General features: G+C 39.5%; 1 protein-coding gene across 1 annotated transcript in view; it reads right to left on the bottom strand.

Annotated features, from left to right (window-relative positions):
- FHAD1 (forkhead associated phosphopeptide binding domain 1) overlaps positions 1 to 17686 on the bottom strand; it is a gene marked incomplete at its 5' end in the record, with an annotated part of 2130934 nt that overhangs the window by 1417815 nt on the left and 695433 nt on the right. The window contains one exon of the mRNA XM_044060429.1: positions 4061 to 4138. Coding sequence (XP_043916364.1) covers positions 4061 to 4138 — 78 coding nt within the window. The remainder of the gene's footprint in view (positions 1 to 4060; positions 4139 to 17686) is intronic.

Below are 17686 nucleotides of genomic sequence, written 5' to 3' on the forward strand. Positions count from 1 at the left end.
ACTCTTCACAGGGATTATGATATGGGGAGGAGATTGAGCACTGGAATCAAAGTTTAGAAGTGGCTGAAGCTGGATTGAATGTCAGATCTCATATTCATATACTGAGGAATTTATGTAAAGGGCAACATCAGATCAAATATTTGTGAGTCTGAGACACCCTGTACAATGTATAAGACATCCTATGGGCAGGAGATTGACTGCCAGGTAAACTACAAGCTGTCAGAAAAGCACTTCCTAAAAAAATGTAAAACAGGAGGAACAGCTGCAGATTGTAAAATATCCAACTGTAACAAGTCATAGTACATTTGCTGGAAAATAGGAATTTTATTCTGATCCCACTGAAAATTCTCTTACATTTTAGATAAAGCTTCAGAAAAAGAAAAGTCCTCTGTAGGGAAATCTAATGCAACACTTTTTGTCAGAATCAGTCTCTTCAGGATTTGAAGAAAATCCTGAAACACAACATTTTCTTCCAGTAATTGCTCTTCTAACCGAAAATCAGAGTTCCTTCTTTTTCTGAAGAGAAAGTAGGTAAAGAAAAAGCAGAAATTAATTCTCTAGCAAATCCCAGCAAATCTTTCTTGCCCATTGAAATGGAAACAAGAGAAGCCAGATTTTTCACTTTTATTTTCCTTGGAAACTCCATGGACAGGGTCTGTCCCAAAGCAGGCACACTATCCTGAGCCTCAAGATCCCTTTACAAGCAATGCAATATACCTTTACCCACCCATTTATCTGAGAATGACAATAGTTGTTATTCCTAGCCCACAAAGGGCAACCCTACAGCTGGAGGAGATGTGTCTGCACATTAGTAACTGAAGGTGATACACCAGAGTTACCAGAGGGAAATGATTTGCAGTTTGAGGAACGATATCCACACACAGCTGAGTCTCCCATTAGCTGCTGAGGCAAAACTGGAGCCAGCCTGACAACAACAGACTCCCTGGCAACTTGCCGATGAGGGAAGGAAGAAACAAGGAGATTGGTAACTGCCCAATAGATTCAGCCATGAAGGGAGCCTAAAAGATGGTTAGTGGAGCCTGTAAGATTTGGTAAATGCAGTGCCATATAAAAAGGTAGGTTTCATGTAAAAAATACTCTGACACTCCTCAAAAGCACCAAATCATGTCTCTAACACAAAAATGCTATATAAGAATATTAGAAAATGTTCAAAACCAGATTGAACACAACACATTCCACAAGCCACCACAGTAATAAATTCACCTGATATAGAATGACAGTCCAAACAAAATGTTTCCTAGCATAAAAAATTAGTTTTACAGAAAAATGCTAGTTTTTATAGGTTCATAGGTTGGTACTAGGCTATCGGCCCTAGGACCTATACAAGCCTAGCCATAACAATTCCCTGGCTATTTCTTCCCACACGATTTACTTCCCTGGACCCCTGTCTAGCAGGGCGACTGACATGATCCCCGGGGTGAATTTTCTTTCTCCCATCCAATCATCAAGGTTCCTTTTGAAGAGGGCCAAAGAGGCGCTCTGCTTGACATGTTTGGGCAATCTATTCCAGAGTCTGGGGAGTCTCTGGGTCAGGAACCTATCCCTCCAGCATATTTTGTTTATTGTGATGGCAAGGTTTAGATCCCTGGAGCGTATGGCAATGAGGGATTGGGATTTCTTTAGGTGTAGCATGTCCAACAGCTCTGGGTTTGACATGGCCTTGTATGTTAAGCAGAGATCACCTCGGAGTAGATGATATGCGACAGAGTATAGCTGGAGTTTTTTAAGGCGGTCAGCACAGGGCATCTGCTTTAGGCCTGTGATTCTTTTAGTGAGGTATTTCTGCGGCCGTTCCAGTTGTTGCAGATGTCTTGTGAGGTGCATACCAAATGGGGTGTTGTATTCTATAATGGGTCTAATGAGGGATGAGTACAGTGGGATAATGACCTCCTTTTTTCTGGATGAAAAGCCCTTAGTGATGAGGTGTGCCACATAGAAGGATTTCCAGACTGTTATGTGGTTATTGAAGGTGAGACCACTGTCCACCTGTGTCCCCAAGTCTCTTATCACACTTTCGGTGTTTAGTGTACTGCCACCTATGTGGTAATTCATGGGTACATGTTTTTTCCCAAAGGGGATAACTATACATTTCTTGGCATTAAGCTTGAGCCCATGGCTTTGGCACCAAGCATCTGTTTCTGTAAGGCCCTTTTGTAGAGTATCCACATCATTTGGGGATTCAGTAATGGCTCCCAGTTTGCAGTCATCTGCAAACTTTGTTAGCCAGAGTCCCTTAGTGTTGGCCTGTACTTCAAAGAAGTAGATGCAAAACAAGAGAGGTCCCAGGACTGAACCTTGAGGTACTCCACTTGTCACTTGTCTGGAGCTGGATTTGGAGTCAGCTACTTTTACAGTGTGGGTTCTGTCAATAAGCCAGTTGGCAACCCATCGAGTGACATAGGGATTAATGCCCAGCTTAGTAAGTTTATCTATGATTCCAGAGTTGGGGATGGTGTCAAAGGCCTTGGCAAGGTCCAGATAGTCTGTGTGGACTGGCTTACCCTCGTCCACAGCTCTGGAGACTGATTCGAAGAAGTCACTCAGGTTCCGGAGACAAGATCGGCCCTTCACAAATCCAAAATGGGCAGGGTCCAGTGTCTGAAGGTTGCCAATGTCTTTGTTTATACGTTCCATGATAATACGTTCCATGGCCTTGCGAATCAGGCTCATCAGACTGATGGGGCGGTATCCCCGGGATCCAAGGTGGATCCCCCCTTGTGGAGTGGGATAACTGTAGCTGTGCGCCACTCAGTGGGCACAAAGCCTGAGGTGAGGGTACGATTAAACATGACACTTAGGTGAGGTGCCAGTTAATTTTGTAGTTCATGTAGTACACAGCCTGGGATGTCATCTGGTCCCATGGATGTTGTATTCTTAGTTTCGGAGAGTGTTTTTTACCTGTGTGGCCATTATTACTGGAATTTGGCAATCGTCCAGTATTGAGATGGGCCATTTAGGGGGTGAGAGGGGGGTTAAGTTGGCACTGAATCGATCTGCCAGGATGTTGGCAATATCCTTGGGATCAGTATATTTAATGCCATTCTGTTGTAGCTCAGAGCAGATATGAGCATTGCCATTTAGATTCTTGACATAGTTATAGAATGCCTTGTGGTTGTCTTTGGAATCTTTGGCAATTTTATTTTCGTAACTAGCTTTGGAGGATTTTATGAGAGATCTCAGCTTCTTACTGAGGCTGGTAAGGGAGTTTTTTGCATCCTGGGATTTTCCTCTTTCCTGCAACAGTTTTTTTCCTTTTGTTGTAAAGTTTGTTTATGGCAGGGGACCACCAGATTGGCTTCCTTTTTCCACAGAAAAATTAAATATTAGAAAGATTTTCCCATAAAGGGGTCTAATCTGCCTAGCCTTAAAGGATCACTAGTTGACTATCAGTTCCACAAAGCATGCAGAAGGATCACACTTTGTTGGCAAGAAAGTTCTGAAGCTTTTGGAAATCTTAACTGTTTTTTATATGGAGCTCTGTCTGAGCCCCTGCCAGAGCACATGGAAGGTCCCTTTTAGGTTTGATAAACTGACCAGTTGGTCATATTCTTGGCAGGATATAACCCAAATAACTTAGGCTACTACTATAATGACCTAACTGTGAACAATACCTGTTAATTCCAAGTCTAAGCAAAGGGAGAGGACACAGCTCCTGAGGTGATTCTGGGTGCAGATTTGATGACCAGTGAAATAATTGTAGGTCTGCTCTTTGATAATGAACACAAGAATTGTTCAAGAACACATTAAGATGAGCTCTGACTTGTGCAGATATGGGGATTCTAGTGTTCAATGTGCCTAATTTTCTTTGGTTCAAGTGCACTTCAACATGCACTGGGATGTGTTCTTCTTGAGTATGGGAATTGAAGATCATAAAAAAAAAATTATAATCATGGAGGAGGTACTTGAGAAAGTGTCCCTGGGCCTTCTTATTGCAAAGTGTCTACTTCAGCAACATCAGTGTTTTTGTTAGTCCTGCATATGGATGTATGTGTGAGTCACAATTGCTCCTTTAGGAAAATAAAATGGTGTGTTTTACTACCTTAATGATGTTTTCTTCATTTTTGGCCTGTAGTCTTTCAATTTCTTCTTGGAGCTGCTTATCATACGTCTCCTTCATCTGTATAAAAATGGAATATGACTAGGTTTTCAAACAAAATTTCAAAGTGCTGATATCATTAACAATGCAAATAAAAAAGATAAGAAATAACTCAAGATACTGGTATTCAGTTAGACAGAAGTGCAGAAAGAGCTTCAGTACTGCAGAAGGGAAGTATACAATACAAACCTGAAGTGATCTTTGTTCTGCCTCTCTGTGATGCAAAGTGTTTTAACCTTACTAGACCTATACAGGTAAAACACCTAACTACAGAACAACTTGATTGCGAATGATGGTGTATTTGCACACGTTTGCATGTGTAAGCATGCGTGTGTGTGTGTGTGTGTGTGTGTGTGTGTGTGTGTGTGTGTGTGTGTGTGTGTGTGTGTACATGTTTTGAGTATGAGGGCATTATACACTGTACAGTGGCAACATAAAAATGTAAATGACTTTCATTTTAACTGACACAATACGTCTCACTCAGATTGCTTAACTGATTTAAATTTTACATGAGGCTGTAATACATTTTCTATACTCTTGTTATAGGATGTAATGACTCCAAAAAGAGCAGACCTACCACTATGAAAGAATGTTAGTTCCAATAAGCTATACATCTATACAATTAGGCTGCTAGTTATTCCTCCTAGACAGAACATGCCTCTTGTGAATGTAGTCTTAAATCTAACATCTGATATTTGACTAGCACAGATGACTAATTCATACTGGTTGACAAATCTGTGTATATTTTCCCAAGTGATTGAATTACAGATCTTTAGAAATGGAACCTTCATTAATATTTATTCCAGGTGAGATTTATCCTAGTAGAAGGACCTTTAATCCCATTAATGTCTCTGTCTGTTTGACTTCATTAATACTTATCCCAGATGAGCTTTGCCATAGCAGAAGGCTCTCTAATTCCCTTGATGGCTCTGTCTTCTTGACTTGCAACAGCCAAAGGCATTAGCATGAACTGACAAATGAGATGGTAAGACATTCAGTATCTAGTATGAGTGGGATGTAATGCCCTAAGGTTAGAACAGCAGAAACACAAAATTTCTGATAAATTTGGCCATACCTTATAAAAAAATATTTTTTGTATTACTGTATTGCCTTTCTATATTTTGAATACTGTAGTTTGTTTTCTTTACCTTGTGTTTTGCTTGCATTCTGTTTTAACAGCATATTAAAACTTCAAAAGAGACCACAGCTCTCTCTGTTCTGAGTCAGGCAGAATTTTTTCCCGCCCTCCCACCTATTTAAGTTGTCTTGTTAAATATCACTGTCTTTCTAGTTGCCCGCCTCTTATGTTAATCTGACCATATATCTCATTTCTCTCTACTTTCACTGGCTTATGTGAGTAATCACAAAATCATCATTTTTGAAATCCCACCCCTTCAATTATTTAAATTTATTGGCCATCCTACAGTATTTCATAGTACCAAAATACAAAAGTGACCGCACCTTTCAATCCATCTTGCTGTTTTAAAAATAGTAACTCTCCACTAAACCTTAACTTTTTAACCAGGTAAAACTCAAGTTACCTACTTTCACATCTAACTTCTCTAGTGCACACTGCAGAGTGCATTCTTTTCAATCTTACCTTTAAGCATCCCTGTGACTAGCACTTTCTCTAATACCTGCTGGAAAGCACTAGGAAGCCTTAAACTCATACAAACACTGAACTCTCCTTGTTAACAAGGAGAAATTAATAGTAGGCACTAAACAGCCTATAATTGCAAAGTACCTTGCTAAGGAAACAGCTCCTATACTTTACAAAGAAAAAAAAAAGCCCCAAACCAGGCATGTCCAAGGGTCAGCTTCGGTGATTTCTCCTGTCCACCTGGTGAATCTGGGCATACTGGGGCAATGCAGCAATTGCCTCATGTACACAGACAACCCTCTCCTCCTACCACCCAACACTACAACCTGTGAGAGATGCACTTACATAGCCAAAATGGAAGCAAAGCTCTCTCCACCCAAGATTGTGCTAAACAGTCAAGAGAAGAAGGTTAACACCCACACTACACCTCAAGCAACACATAGCCCTTCTAAACCCGCACCACCAACACCCACATATAGCAACACTAAATCCACATATGCAGAGGCCCTTAACTGTAACCTGCCCAAGCAACAAAGACCTCTGAAGCTGAAACGCAAACAAACACCAATCACAACCAATGTGTCACATAGTTCACAACACCAGTATGCCACCCAGCAACAGCCCCTAAGGCAAGACAATGTACCTAACATTTTAGTCATAGGTGACTCTATAGTCCGGCACACTGGTGTCCCTCTCACCAGGTTGAATAAGGAGAAAATTACAGTCAGCTGCCTGTCGGGTGCCAGGATCTGCCACATAATGCATGCACTCAAGTCACTCCACAACAAGTACAAATATGACTCTGTCATTGTCCATGTTGGAGTGAATGACTTGAGACGTACCTCCCTGGACTACATGAAAAGAGACATGGAAGAGCTCTTGGATCATGTGGCCCAGGCAGGTATGACCCTAGCCCTGAGTAGCATCCTGCCTTCGCCCAGAATGATACCACAATATAAGGATAAAATGACTGACTTCAACAACTGGCTACGCTTATGGTGTCATTCAAAGGGGATTCAGTATCTGTCTGCCTGGGATGACATGATTGACAGACCACGATGCTTTGCCAGAGATGGTCTGCACCTGTCGCCCCTGGGATTCAGGTTACTGGCTAAGGCTCTTGCCACCCTTATAGTGCCTTTTTTAGGCAAACTTCAAAGGACAAAACCACCACCGTAACAGGTACAAGCATGCAAAATCTGAAGGTAATGCTACTCAATGCTAGAAGTCTAAACCTCAAAATGCACTCTCTCGAGGCACTCCTAAAAATGGAAAACATCGATATCTGTGTAGTAACTGAGACCTGGTTCAAGGCTCCAGAGAGCACCCCTGCAATACCAGGCTACAACTCTTACCACACTTTTCGGCCACCAAACCTGGACCGAAACACTAAAGGTGGAGGAGTGTCAATATTCACCAAGGATATTCACACCACCAGGCTAGTTGGCCAACACAATGTGTCTGAAATTCTCCAAGTGCAACTAACACTAGGTAAGACTGCAATCCAAATTGTAGCTTGCTACAGATCCCCCACCATACCCAAGATTCTCACTACACCTTTCTAAACATACTGGAAAATATTAAGATAGAACCAAACACCCTAATACTGGGTGATTTTAACTACCCTGCCATTAACTGGGAAAACTACTCATGTCCCAACACCTTTGCGCAACGGTTCTTGGAATTCATAAATTCCAATGCCATGGATCAACTAATCCATAGTCCCACCAGGGGCTCCAATATCCTAGACCTGGTCATTACCAACATGGGAAATAAATGCTCCATACCTATGGTCACCCCTTCGTTAGTCAGGTCTGACCATAAGCTAATCACCCTTAACATCCACATCCCACCCCCACCCCCCAGTAAAAAAAACACCATAAAAACTTCTCCAAAGCCAACTTCATGCTACTCAAGTCAGAAGTGACAAACTTCATGACACCCATGCAGACAGGAACTGAAAGTTCAACTGCTGAATCCTACACTAAGGCACTGTATGAGCACATCCACTCATGCATGAATCGTGCCATCCCAAATAGAACCAAAATGCTCTCATCCAAAAAAAGGAAGCCAATCTGGTGGTCCCCTGCCATAAACAAACTTTACAACAAAAGGAAGAAACTTTTGCAGAAAAGAGGAAAATCCCAGGATGCAAAAAACTCCCTTACTAGCCTCAGTAAGAAACTGAGATGCCTCATAAAATCCTCCAAAGCTAGTTACGAAAATAAAATTGCCAAAGATTCCAAAGACAACCACAAAGCATTCTATAACTATGTCAAGAATCTAAATGGCAATGCTCAGATCTGCTCTGAGCTAAAACAGAATGGCATTAAATATACTGATCCGAAGGATATTGCCAATATCCTGGCAGATCGATTCAATATCAACTTCACCCCCCTCTCACCCACTAAATGGCCCATCTCAATACCGGAAGATTGCCAAATTCCAGTAATAACGGCCACACAGGTACAAAATGCACTCTCTAAAGCCAAGAATACAGCATCCATGGGACCAGATGACATCCCAGGCTGTGTACTACATGAACTACAATATGAACTGGCACCTCACCTAAGTGTCATGTTTAATCATAGCCTCACCTCAGGTTTCGTGCCCACTGAGTGGCGCAGAGCTACAGTTATCCCAATCCACAAGGGGGATCCACCTTGGATCCCGGAAACTACCGTCCCATCAGTCTGACAAGCCTTATCTGCAAGGCCATGGAGCGTATTATCATGGAACTTATAAACAAAGACATTGGCAACCTTCAAACACTGGACCCCACCCAGTTTGGGTTTGTGAAGGGCCAATCTTGTCTCCTGAACCTGATTGACTTCTTTGAATCAGTCTCCAGAGCCATAGACAAGGGTAAGGTGGTCCACACAGCCTATCTAGACCTTGCCAAGGCCTTTGACACCATCCCCCACTCTGGAATCATAGATAAACTTACTAAGTTGGGCATTAATCCCTATGTCACCCAGTGGGTTGCTAAATGGCTTACTGATAGAACCCACACTGTAAAAGTAGCCGACTCCAAATCCAGCTCCAGACAAGTGACAAGTGGAGTACCTCAGGGTTCAGTCCTGGGGCCGCTCTTGTTTGGCATCTACTTCTCTGAAGTGCAGGTCAACACTAAGGGACTCTGGCTAACAAAGTTTGCAGATGACTGCAAACTGGGAGCCATTATTGAATCCCAAATGATGTGGATACTCTACAAAAGGGCCTTACAGAAACAGATGCTTGGTGCCAGAGCCATGGGCTCAAGCTCAATGCCAAGAAATGTATTGTTATCCCCTTTGGGAAAAAAAAAATGTATCCATGAATTACCATATAGGTGGCAGTACACTAAACACAGAAAGTGTGATAAGAGACTTAGGGACACAGGTGGACAGTGGTCTCACCTTCGATAACCACATCACCACAACAGTCAGGAAATCCTTCTATGTGGCACACCTCATCACGAAGGGCTTTTCATCCAGAAAAAAGGAGGTCATTGTCCCACTGTACTCATCCCTCATTAGACCCATTATAGAATACAACGCCCCATTTGGTATGTACCTCTCAAGACATCTGCAACAACTGGAAAGGCCTCAGAAATACTTCACTAAAAGAATCACAGGCCTAAAGCAGATGCCCTACGCTGACCGCCTTAAAAAACTCCAGCTATACTCTGTCGCATATCGTCTACTCAGAGGCGATCTCTGCTTAGCATACAAGGCCATGTCAAACCCAGAGCTGCTGGACATGCTACACTTAAAGAAATCCCAATCCCTCAGAGCTACATGCTCCAGGGATCTAAACCTTGTCATCACAATAAACAAAACATGCTGGAGGGATAGGTTCCTGACCCAGAGACTCCCCAGACTCTGGAACAGATTGCCCATACATGTCAAGCAGAGTGCCTCTTTGGACCTCTTCAAGAGGAACCTTGACAATTGGATGGGAGAAAGGAAATTCACCCCAGGGATCACATCAGTCGCCCTGCTAGACAGGGGTCCAGGAAAGTAAATAATGTGGGAAGAAATAGCCAGGGAATTGTTATGGCTAGGCTTGTATAGGCCCTAGGGCTGATAGCCTAGTACCAACCTATGACCCTATGAACCTATAAGGGGATGCCCTACTCCCATCCATGATTCTGGGAAAGTATTCTCTCTTTCACTCTCTCTCTCTCCCCTTGCTTATGAATGTTATGGTTTATGGAAAAATTGCCATTAAGGCAAAAAGAAACAGACTGATGAGAAATTAAACTTGGCTACATTATACTAATAGAGAGTCAGAGTTACTACATTTCTTTGAAATATTAAGTTGTCTTTTTTCACGCACAGGATTTATAAGTTACTAGTCTCCTTGGCAGAAATGGTTGTTATTACTACCACTAAGAACAACTTTTTCTAGATTTGGAAACTCAAGTTTACTAAAGATAACTTTTCTGTGAGAATGTTATTGACTTGACAGTACATGTTCTGGTTTTACATAGAAAAAAGGTCCATTTTAAAGTACTTAAGAGGCAGCAGCATTTAAATAGCATATAAACAAATGACTGTTGATCTAGGCAAAAGTCTATATAACTTAGCAAATTTGCAGAGACGACTAAAAAGTAAATGCTGAGTTCCAGTATGGCACTGGTACGGTGAGCAGCAGAACTTATCTGCTCCTCTACCCCATGTTTGTCAGTTATATATAAAGCACCACGTTTGTGAAAACTGTGGCTCATAAATCAAGAGAATAAGTAGTTATATGCCAGTTAGAAGACAGCCTGGGCTTCTTTGTGATGAAATGTGGAAAACAGAAAAAAAATGGTTAGGAATTCATGATGTAGGTTACTGAATGTGAAAAGCAGGTCATGGTAGATAGTCAAATTTCCTTGGAGATCAACCCAATAAGGAGAAAGAACCGGATGATTACATTAAAGACACAGATAGGACAATTCAGGATGTAGCTCAATTAGTCAATAAACACTCAAATGTTTTACAGTTTATGATACAGGAAAATTAGATCCTTAAAGCTAAACCAGCAGTGACTAAATCTAAGATGGAATTTCCTGAGGTGAACATCACAGATCATGAAGATGGGTCTCATAGGAAAAATATAAGAATTTTAGGCATATCAGAATGACTAGAAAGAAGAGACTGTTGAGCACATATACAAAAACTGTTGGCAGACTGGACCGTAAAATGAGACAGAGAATGAGAATGCACATAGAACAGCATTAATCATTTCACAGCCCCCAAAATATTCCCCTCAACTTATGTTGGTTAGGTTTATTACTTTTCTTAAAAAAAATATAGACTCAACTTTGGTGACCAGGCTAGCAACTGATGCATGTGAAGTGAGAATTTCTATCTTGCATGATTACTCAACTTCTTCTCTTAAGAGACTGCAAGTTGAGGGACTGCAGGTTGAAATTATTTTACTGTAGAACAATGCAAATACTATTCCCAGCTATGGCAAAGGCCTTTACTTCCCCACAGCAGGATCTTAAGGTTCTGGAAGAAATAAGAAATACAGTGGGTTTATCTGCACCATAAACTGAACAGTGTAGGGATGAGCAGACTTCTCCGAGGGTGGATTTCTCTAAAAAAGTTTTTTTCCCCATTATTAAAATAAAATACAACGTTTTTAGAGAAAGGCAGATATTCTGCCATCCTTAGATAATAAGAAGAGTAAGGTGGTGGAGTTACAAAATGATGTTGCAGGTGTCTTGCGAGAACTTCATGTAGGAGGCAGATACAGCCATTTCTGTCTTCAGCTGAAACTGTTTTATAAGTAAAGATGAAGTATCCTGAATACTCTAAGATGGTCAGAGCTAGATATAATCCATATAGTAATCCATTTAATTTTGTATGTACTGTTTCATTCACTAATAACCTTGACATGGGGAGAAAATGAAAGGGAAGCATAAGTGAATAAATGAAAAAAGAATCTGTTCTTTTTGTATAGATATTATTCTTTCTGCTTCTAATTATTTGCATAGCTTAAACTGCAGTGACTTATGACTGTAAGTGTAGACTGAACCACTTTAAAGCTAAGGATGCTTATAATGAACGTGTGATCATTGGCATAACGCTCCTGGGAGGGGAAAGAGAGATGAAACCAAGCAGCGGGAACAAAGTGGATTAAAAGCTGCAATCATATTTGCACTTCAGACATTACGATTTTAATATCTATTCTACAAAATACATTTTTGATACCCTGAAAGTGAAGTCTGAACGAAAGTGTTGATGGTCACTATAAAGGGGGAGCTACCAAATATGAGGCATTTTGTGGATATTTATTTATTCTAATTTGTTTACCTGGGTAGAACATTGATTAGTTTTGACAAATTTCAGTCTTTGAGTGAGTCTGATATGTTTTGAAACAGCATACACTATGCAAAGAAGGAGAAGATATGTAATGGCGTGGGTTTGGCATAATAAAAATTTTTGTCTCATAAACACAAGGAAGTAGGTTTGATTCTGACCTCAGGTTATTGGCTAGGCTTAAAGTGGCCATTCAGGGCAGTTAGCTTAATATTCACCTATGTAGAGGCAGTTTGTAGAGATGGAAATGCTTCAGTAAGAGAAGATCAGGCTTACTCTATTTGTACAGCGTGCAGATTCTTTAACTACTTTTAATTTATTCTTTTTGCATTTAATTTTATTAGATTACCTAGGAAAAGCTCAGTTAGTTTCACCAGACCATTGCTGCTAGTAACAGGATAATACAAATTAGCTGCTATAACAAAGCAACAAGAAAAAGCACACAGGCGTATTATAATAGTTAGAGACTGTGACTCCATGCAAAGAAGTCTAATTATAATATAGCTAATAGAAGCTGTTTATTGCCATGCCCTCAATTCTTAATAAAGTTTAACTGGGGATGGGGATCATGTGTCCATTTGGGTATATTTACAAGAGAAAATAAAACAAGAATGAGCACGGGGGGGGGGTTCTAAATATTTAAAACAACTGTGATTTCTCCCACTGTATATGGAGGGATTTGGGACAGGAATCACCATGAATAAACAGGATCAGAAGCTCATTCCTTGGAAAATCTGTCTTATGTACATATTTGCCGGTTATACAAATTGTTTTATTGTTTTTTTAATATATTTTCTTTTTTTTTTTTTTTTGTTGGAGTCTAAATGCATCCAAGGCAAGTGTACAGGTTCAAAAAAGGATAGTCTATAGGATGATAGTTCGGATTAACATGGATCTAGCCTCAGGTAAAAAAAGAGCAGTAGCATCAAGAGGGGTTAGTATAAAAAGTCTGGTTATATTAGAAAAGATAGGATTCAAACAGAAGGTTTATCACAAGGCTAACATAACATGAATGGACTTACATAAATACACTGGACTCTTTTAAACTCCTTTCATTGAAAGTTTATGTCCTAAAAAGCCCTGTTAGCAGAGACAGAATATTCAGTGTGTCAGTAAAAAAAGGCTGGAGATACCACTATTGCAGGAGATGCACCCAGGGGAAGAATAATATAAAAAAATTGGGACAGAAAGGCTAAAGCGTGCAGGTACAAGTTCACTTTCAGGCAGCAAGATAAAGAGGGATAGCAATTTTAGCCAATCAGCAACTGCAAGTGATTGATAAAGCAAGTTTGGAAGAGAAAGGAGGTTGCTCAGTAATTGGTAAGGCAATTATTAGGGTGTTCAGATGATGCTGGTTTCTATAACAGCCCCCCAAGACAATGTTTTAATTAGTTAGGGCATTATTATTAAAATAAATGTATTTCCCGGAAGGATTATTTATTGTAGCTGTAGGCTGGAATACAACTTTCTAAGAAGTACACAGGAAAGAGAGTCAGACAAGCTATGAATGTGGAGAGAGGACAAAACATCTGCTGTGATCTTTGGATTTGATAGATGCCTGGCCAAAAAAGGGAATAAGTGGAGATTCTAGGTATACCTTTTACAGTGTGAAATGACATACTTGGTCAAAAATGTTAAAGTTATTTTTATGCTTTAGACAGCAAATAGCTTTAGTCTGGAGAATGGAAATTAGCTATTTGTGCTCTGAGATCATGATTAGTTATATGCACTAGTAAACATTTTACCACAGTCTAGAAAGAGTCTAAGGAGATTCCTTGGTGTTTTATTGGAAAGAAAAGGGTTTAAGGATTAAATAGTTGAAGTATTAACAAATGAACCAGAGGATATGCTAGATGTTTCAGTTCAAGAATGGGAGGAAATTAATCAAAGGCTGAAGGAAAGGGTACAGCTTCAGTAGAGGTTAAGATGGGAAAAGTCAGAAATAAAGGGGAAGAAAAGCCGTACTTAGTTAGGGGTCTGTAGCTCTGTGAAGCTGCCAGCCCAGCTAGCTAGACCTTTGTAAATAACCCTATGTCATTTGTAAATATTAATATTTTCCAGAGGCTTGTCTTACAACTGTAAGAAAACTGTTTGTTCTTTACTGAGCTTCAAAAAAGTTAACCACAGTGCACCCTGTTGGAAAAGAGCAGAAATGTATATAGACTATATGCCCATACAAATGTATGCTTTCATACTAGAAATTGGGACATACAGAGTTAACATGCAAACTCTGAGAAAATAAGAAAAGAGTTTTACAATTGTATTTACCACAGCTAGAAGACAGAATGTCTACAGCTAGAGTTTCTTTCTATTGTCTTAAGACAGAAATAATTACTAGGTTTAAAATGTAAAAGTGTTAATTGTTTTATGACTTCCAGTTTCAGACAAGCTTCTAAGAGATAAATGTCAGCTTCTAAGAGAGAAATATTTTCATAGAGATATGTTAACTTCTGTTGGTATCTATTTAGCCTGAGAACTAGAGGCAAGTGTCAAATAGTGATGTAATCTAGCTAACCCAGCAGTAATGTGTATTATATATTCAAGAACTATCTCAGAGAGAATGTTTGGGCATTTTGTATATTGTCTTGGACCTGTAAACATCCATTCAGCACTTGCATTTGGCTGTATCTGTAAGTAAGACATAGATCACAGTATCTCTCTTAGAGATAGATAGGAAATAGCAAGATTAGTTTAGCTCTTTTTTTGTATTTATGTAAGAATGTCCTGCAATGTTGTTTTAAAATATTTCCTGTGATTCTGAACTCTATTGTCACTATGTTAATGAGTATTGTCTTGTGATTTTATTATTAAATATATTTAAACCTTTTAATTGTGGCTGGTTTTATTTAGAAATGTTTAAGCTCCTAGAGTACTTGCATATATATTTGGTGATACTGTACAGGACACTCTGGAATAGCCTTAAAAGTTCTGGTCACATTTTCCATTTGGATAACAGTAACATTGCACAGTAGAATTGGTCACCCTTTGGGAAGGGCCTTAAGTAGCTGATAAAGGGTGGTTGGTGGCAGGTGGTACTACCATATAGTCTGGGCAGAAGGAGGCATAGCTAATGAACCTGTGCCAGCCTTCCCCAGTTGTGTCTGTGGGTTTATATATAAAGCAAATCTCAAAGTGTGTGTGTGTGTGTGTGTGTGTGTGTGTGTGTGTGTGTGTGTGTGTGTGTGTCAGCTACTTGGGCAGGGACATGAAGCACTGGTTAGACAGAGAGGGTGCTGGAGGTTTTGGCTTGACCACTCAGCTGAGATCTTAGCCCTATAGCTGTACCAGTGGGGAGTCTTATTGGGGATCTGGAAAGAGAGGGAGAAACCAGCCCCAGACTGACTGTGATCTCTGTGTGCTCTTAAGGGAAATTATACTTTACTGTGTGTGTATTTGTCATCCTTCCAATGTGCACGTCCATCACTGGTGTTAGTGGTGATGATCTAGGCTCCTTGATTACTGGGCCAGTGCAGGAGCGTCACAAGCTTAAAGAAAATGTATTAGGAGGGAAGGCACTGTTAAAAGAAATAAACAGGAGCTACAATAAATTGAAGGTGAGAGGATTTTGGCATGGCAGAGAAGTTGAATAAAATCTTAAAAGGGATGGAAAACTTTTGTTGAAGTTGTGGCACTGATGAAAGGGGACAACTGGCAGCACATTGTTTGGGGCTGTGTAGCTTTAAGGGAATTGAAAAAATGGTCTATAGTGTATGGTTATAGATTTGATGGAAAAGGGGGTAGTGCTAGATATAGGAAAGACACTGCTGCTGGGGGGAGACATGGGAGGATGCTTAAATACACCACTTCAGGAAGTCGTATGGATTGTAATGTGTGCTACAAAAAGGTGATTATGAGGAAATGGAGGAAAGTAGAAAGCCCAATTATAGAGAAGGTTCAACACTTAGTAAATGGCATAAGGCTGGGAGAGGAAATGATTGTTATAACACCAAATAAGAGAATGAGATATACAGCTCATTGGTTGCCATGGCTAAAATACCTAGAAGGAGCACCATATTTAAATAGGTAAATACTTGGGTAATTTTAAATGGAACAACACATACAGTCCCTTGGATGCAAACTGTAAAAAGTTTCCAATTAAAATTAAAATAAAGGTTAGTATACATGAGTAGGGGAAGAGAATAGGCTGAGGGTGTTACTAGAAACATAGTATAAGCTGGAACTGTCATGTTCTAAAAGTTACAGTCTAGCCAGTAGTTTTTTGTGAGCATTTGGCTAGTGCTCATTTTTGTTTGATATAAAAAAGAGAATGGTGATGATTATTGTAAATGTTTCCTTGTACCAGTAGTTTAGTAATACATTTTTGAATTGGTATATTATTCTTACTAGGATAGTTGATTACTGACTTGTTGCAAGTTTTGTGTTTCAACCATAAGGATTGCATTCTATCAACTTTGTCAAATGGCTGTGAAATAAACTCCTGCATGCTTAAAAAGTGAACATTAAACAACTTACTAACAACTCTAAGACATTAAGCAATCTGGCCTTGATGCTGGACATGCGTACATATTAAGCTGCACACAGCAAATTGCTTAACACATATATTCAAGTGGACACTTTAAATATGTGTGATCTTTTGCTGAGATCAGACGTGGTGCACACCAAATCTGCATGACAAAGTTTGCTACTACTAGAATGAATGTGTTGTTGTAAGTTTCTTACACTGCAGTAAGCAGCTAACAGGCTAGTGCCATGTGTTCCCCATCACCTGAAGAGGTGATATGTGAGAGGGATATCGTCTATGTTTGTAATAAAAGTCTAATGAGTTACTTTTGTCTGTTTAAAACTTACCCCTTTGCTAATAAAAGTCTTTGGTGCAGTGATCCAATGGTTTTCCAATAAGAAAAACAGAAGTTTAAGACATTCACACTGTTTTTATAATACATTAATTAACTCATCAAGAATGCAGTTCCATTGTAATGATACATAATTTTCATAGAAATGCTTGACAATTATTGTCAGCATTTACTCCATAAGGACTGTATGTTGGATGCCTCAGGTCTAAATAACTCTCCTCACAATGTAACCATTGTTTCATACCAGTTTTCATATTTAGTGGATGTTGTAAAAGAATCATACATTTTTAAGTCATGTTGCATTTCTACAAAATGCCTAGCTACTGAGATAATTAATCATAAATGATTAATATCCTGACATATTCTAGTATCCTCCTTCTGTCGATAAGTTTTCATAAGTTTACTACGAGTGTTAAGGCATGAAGGCTAACTAAGAACACTGACATTGAATTCATCATTGTAAACATCATCTCCCATCCACGAATCGAGATGGCGTTTAAAGGAAATCAAATCTGGAGACAATCTAATCTCAAATGGTAGTTGGTTCAAAATCCTTTGGATAATTTGTTTCCTATATTTACTTCTTAATGATGTCCCATTAGATAATCTTCAAGGACAAACTGCTTTACCTCTAAGATGTCTATAATGTAAAGAAAGAAGCTTTATTTCCTGATACCTGCTGATATAATCAAAGATGATATACTGAAGGAATAATTTTGGTAAAGTATCTCTGAACAGCTTCCAATAGATGAAGCTGATTCCTGTTGTATATACAAAATATATTGTTATATTCCAATACAGGTCAAATATACATTTTGTAAAACTGAATTAGGCTATTTTGATGTCTTAGAAATAATAC

The sequence above is a fragment of the Protopterus annectens genome, chromosome 2.part0, assembly GCF_019279795.1.
Source record: "Protopterus annectens isolate FY-2018-M chromosome 2.part0, PAN1.0, whole genome shotgun sequence".
Classification (NCBI taxonomy): Eukaryota; Metazoa; Chordata; order Ceratodontiformes; family Protopteridae; genus Protopterus; species Protopterus annectens.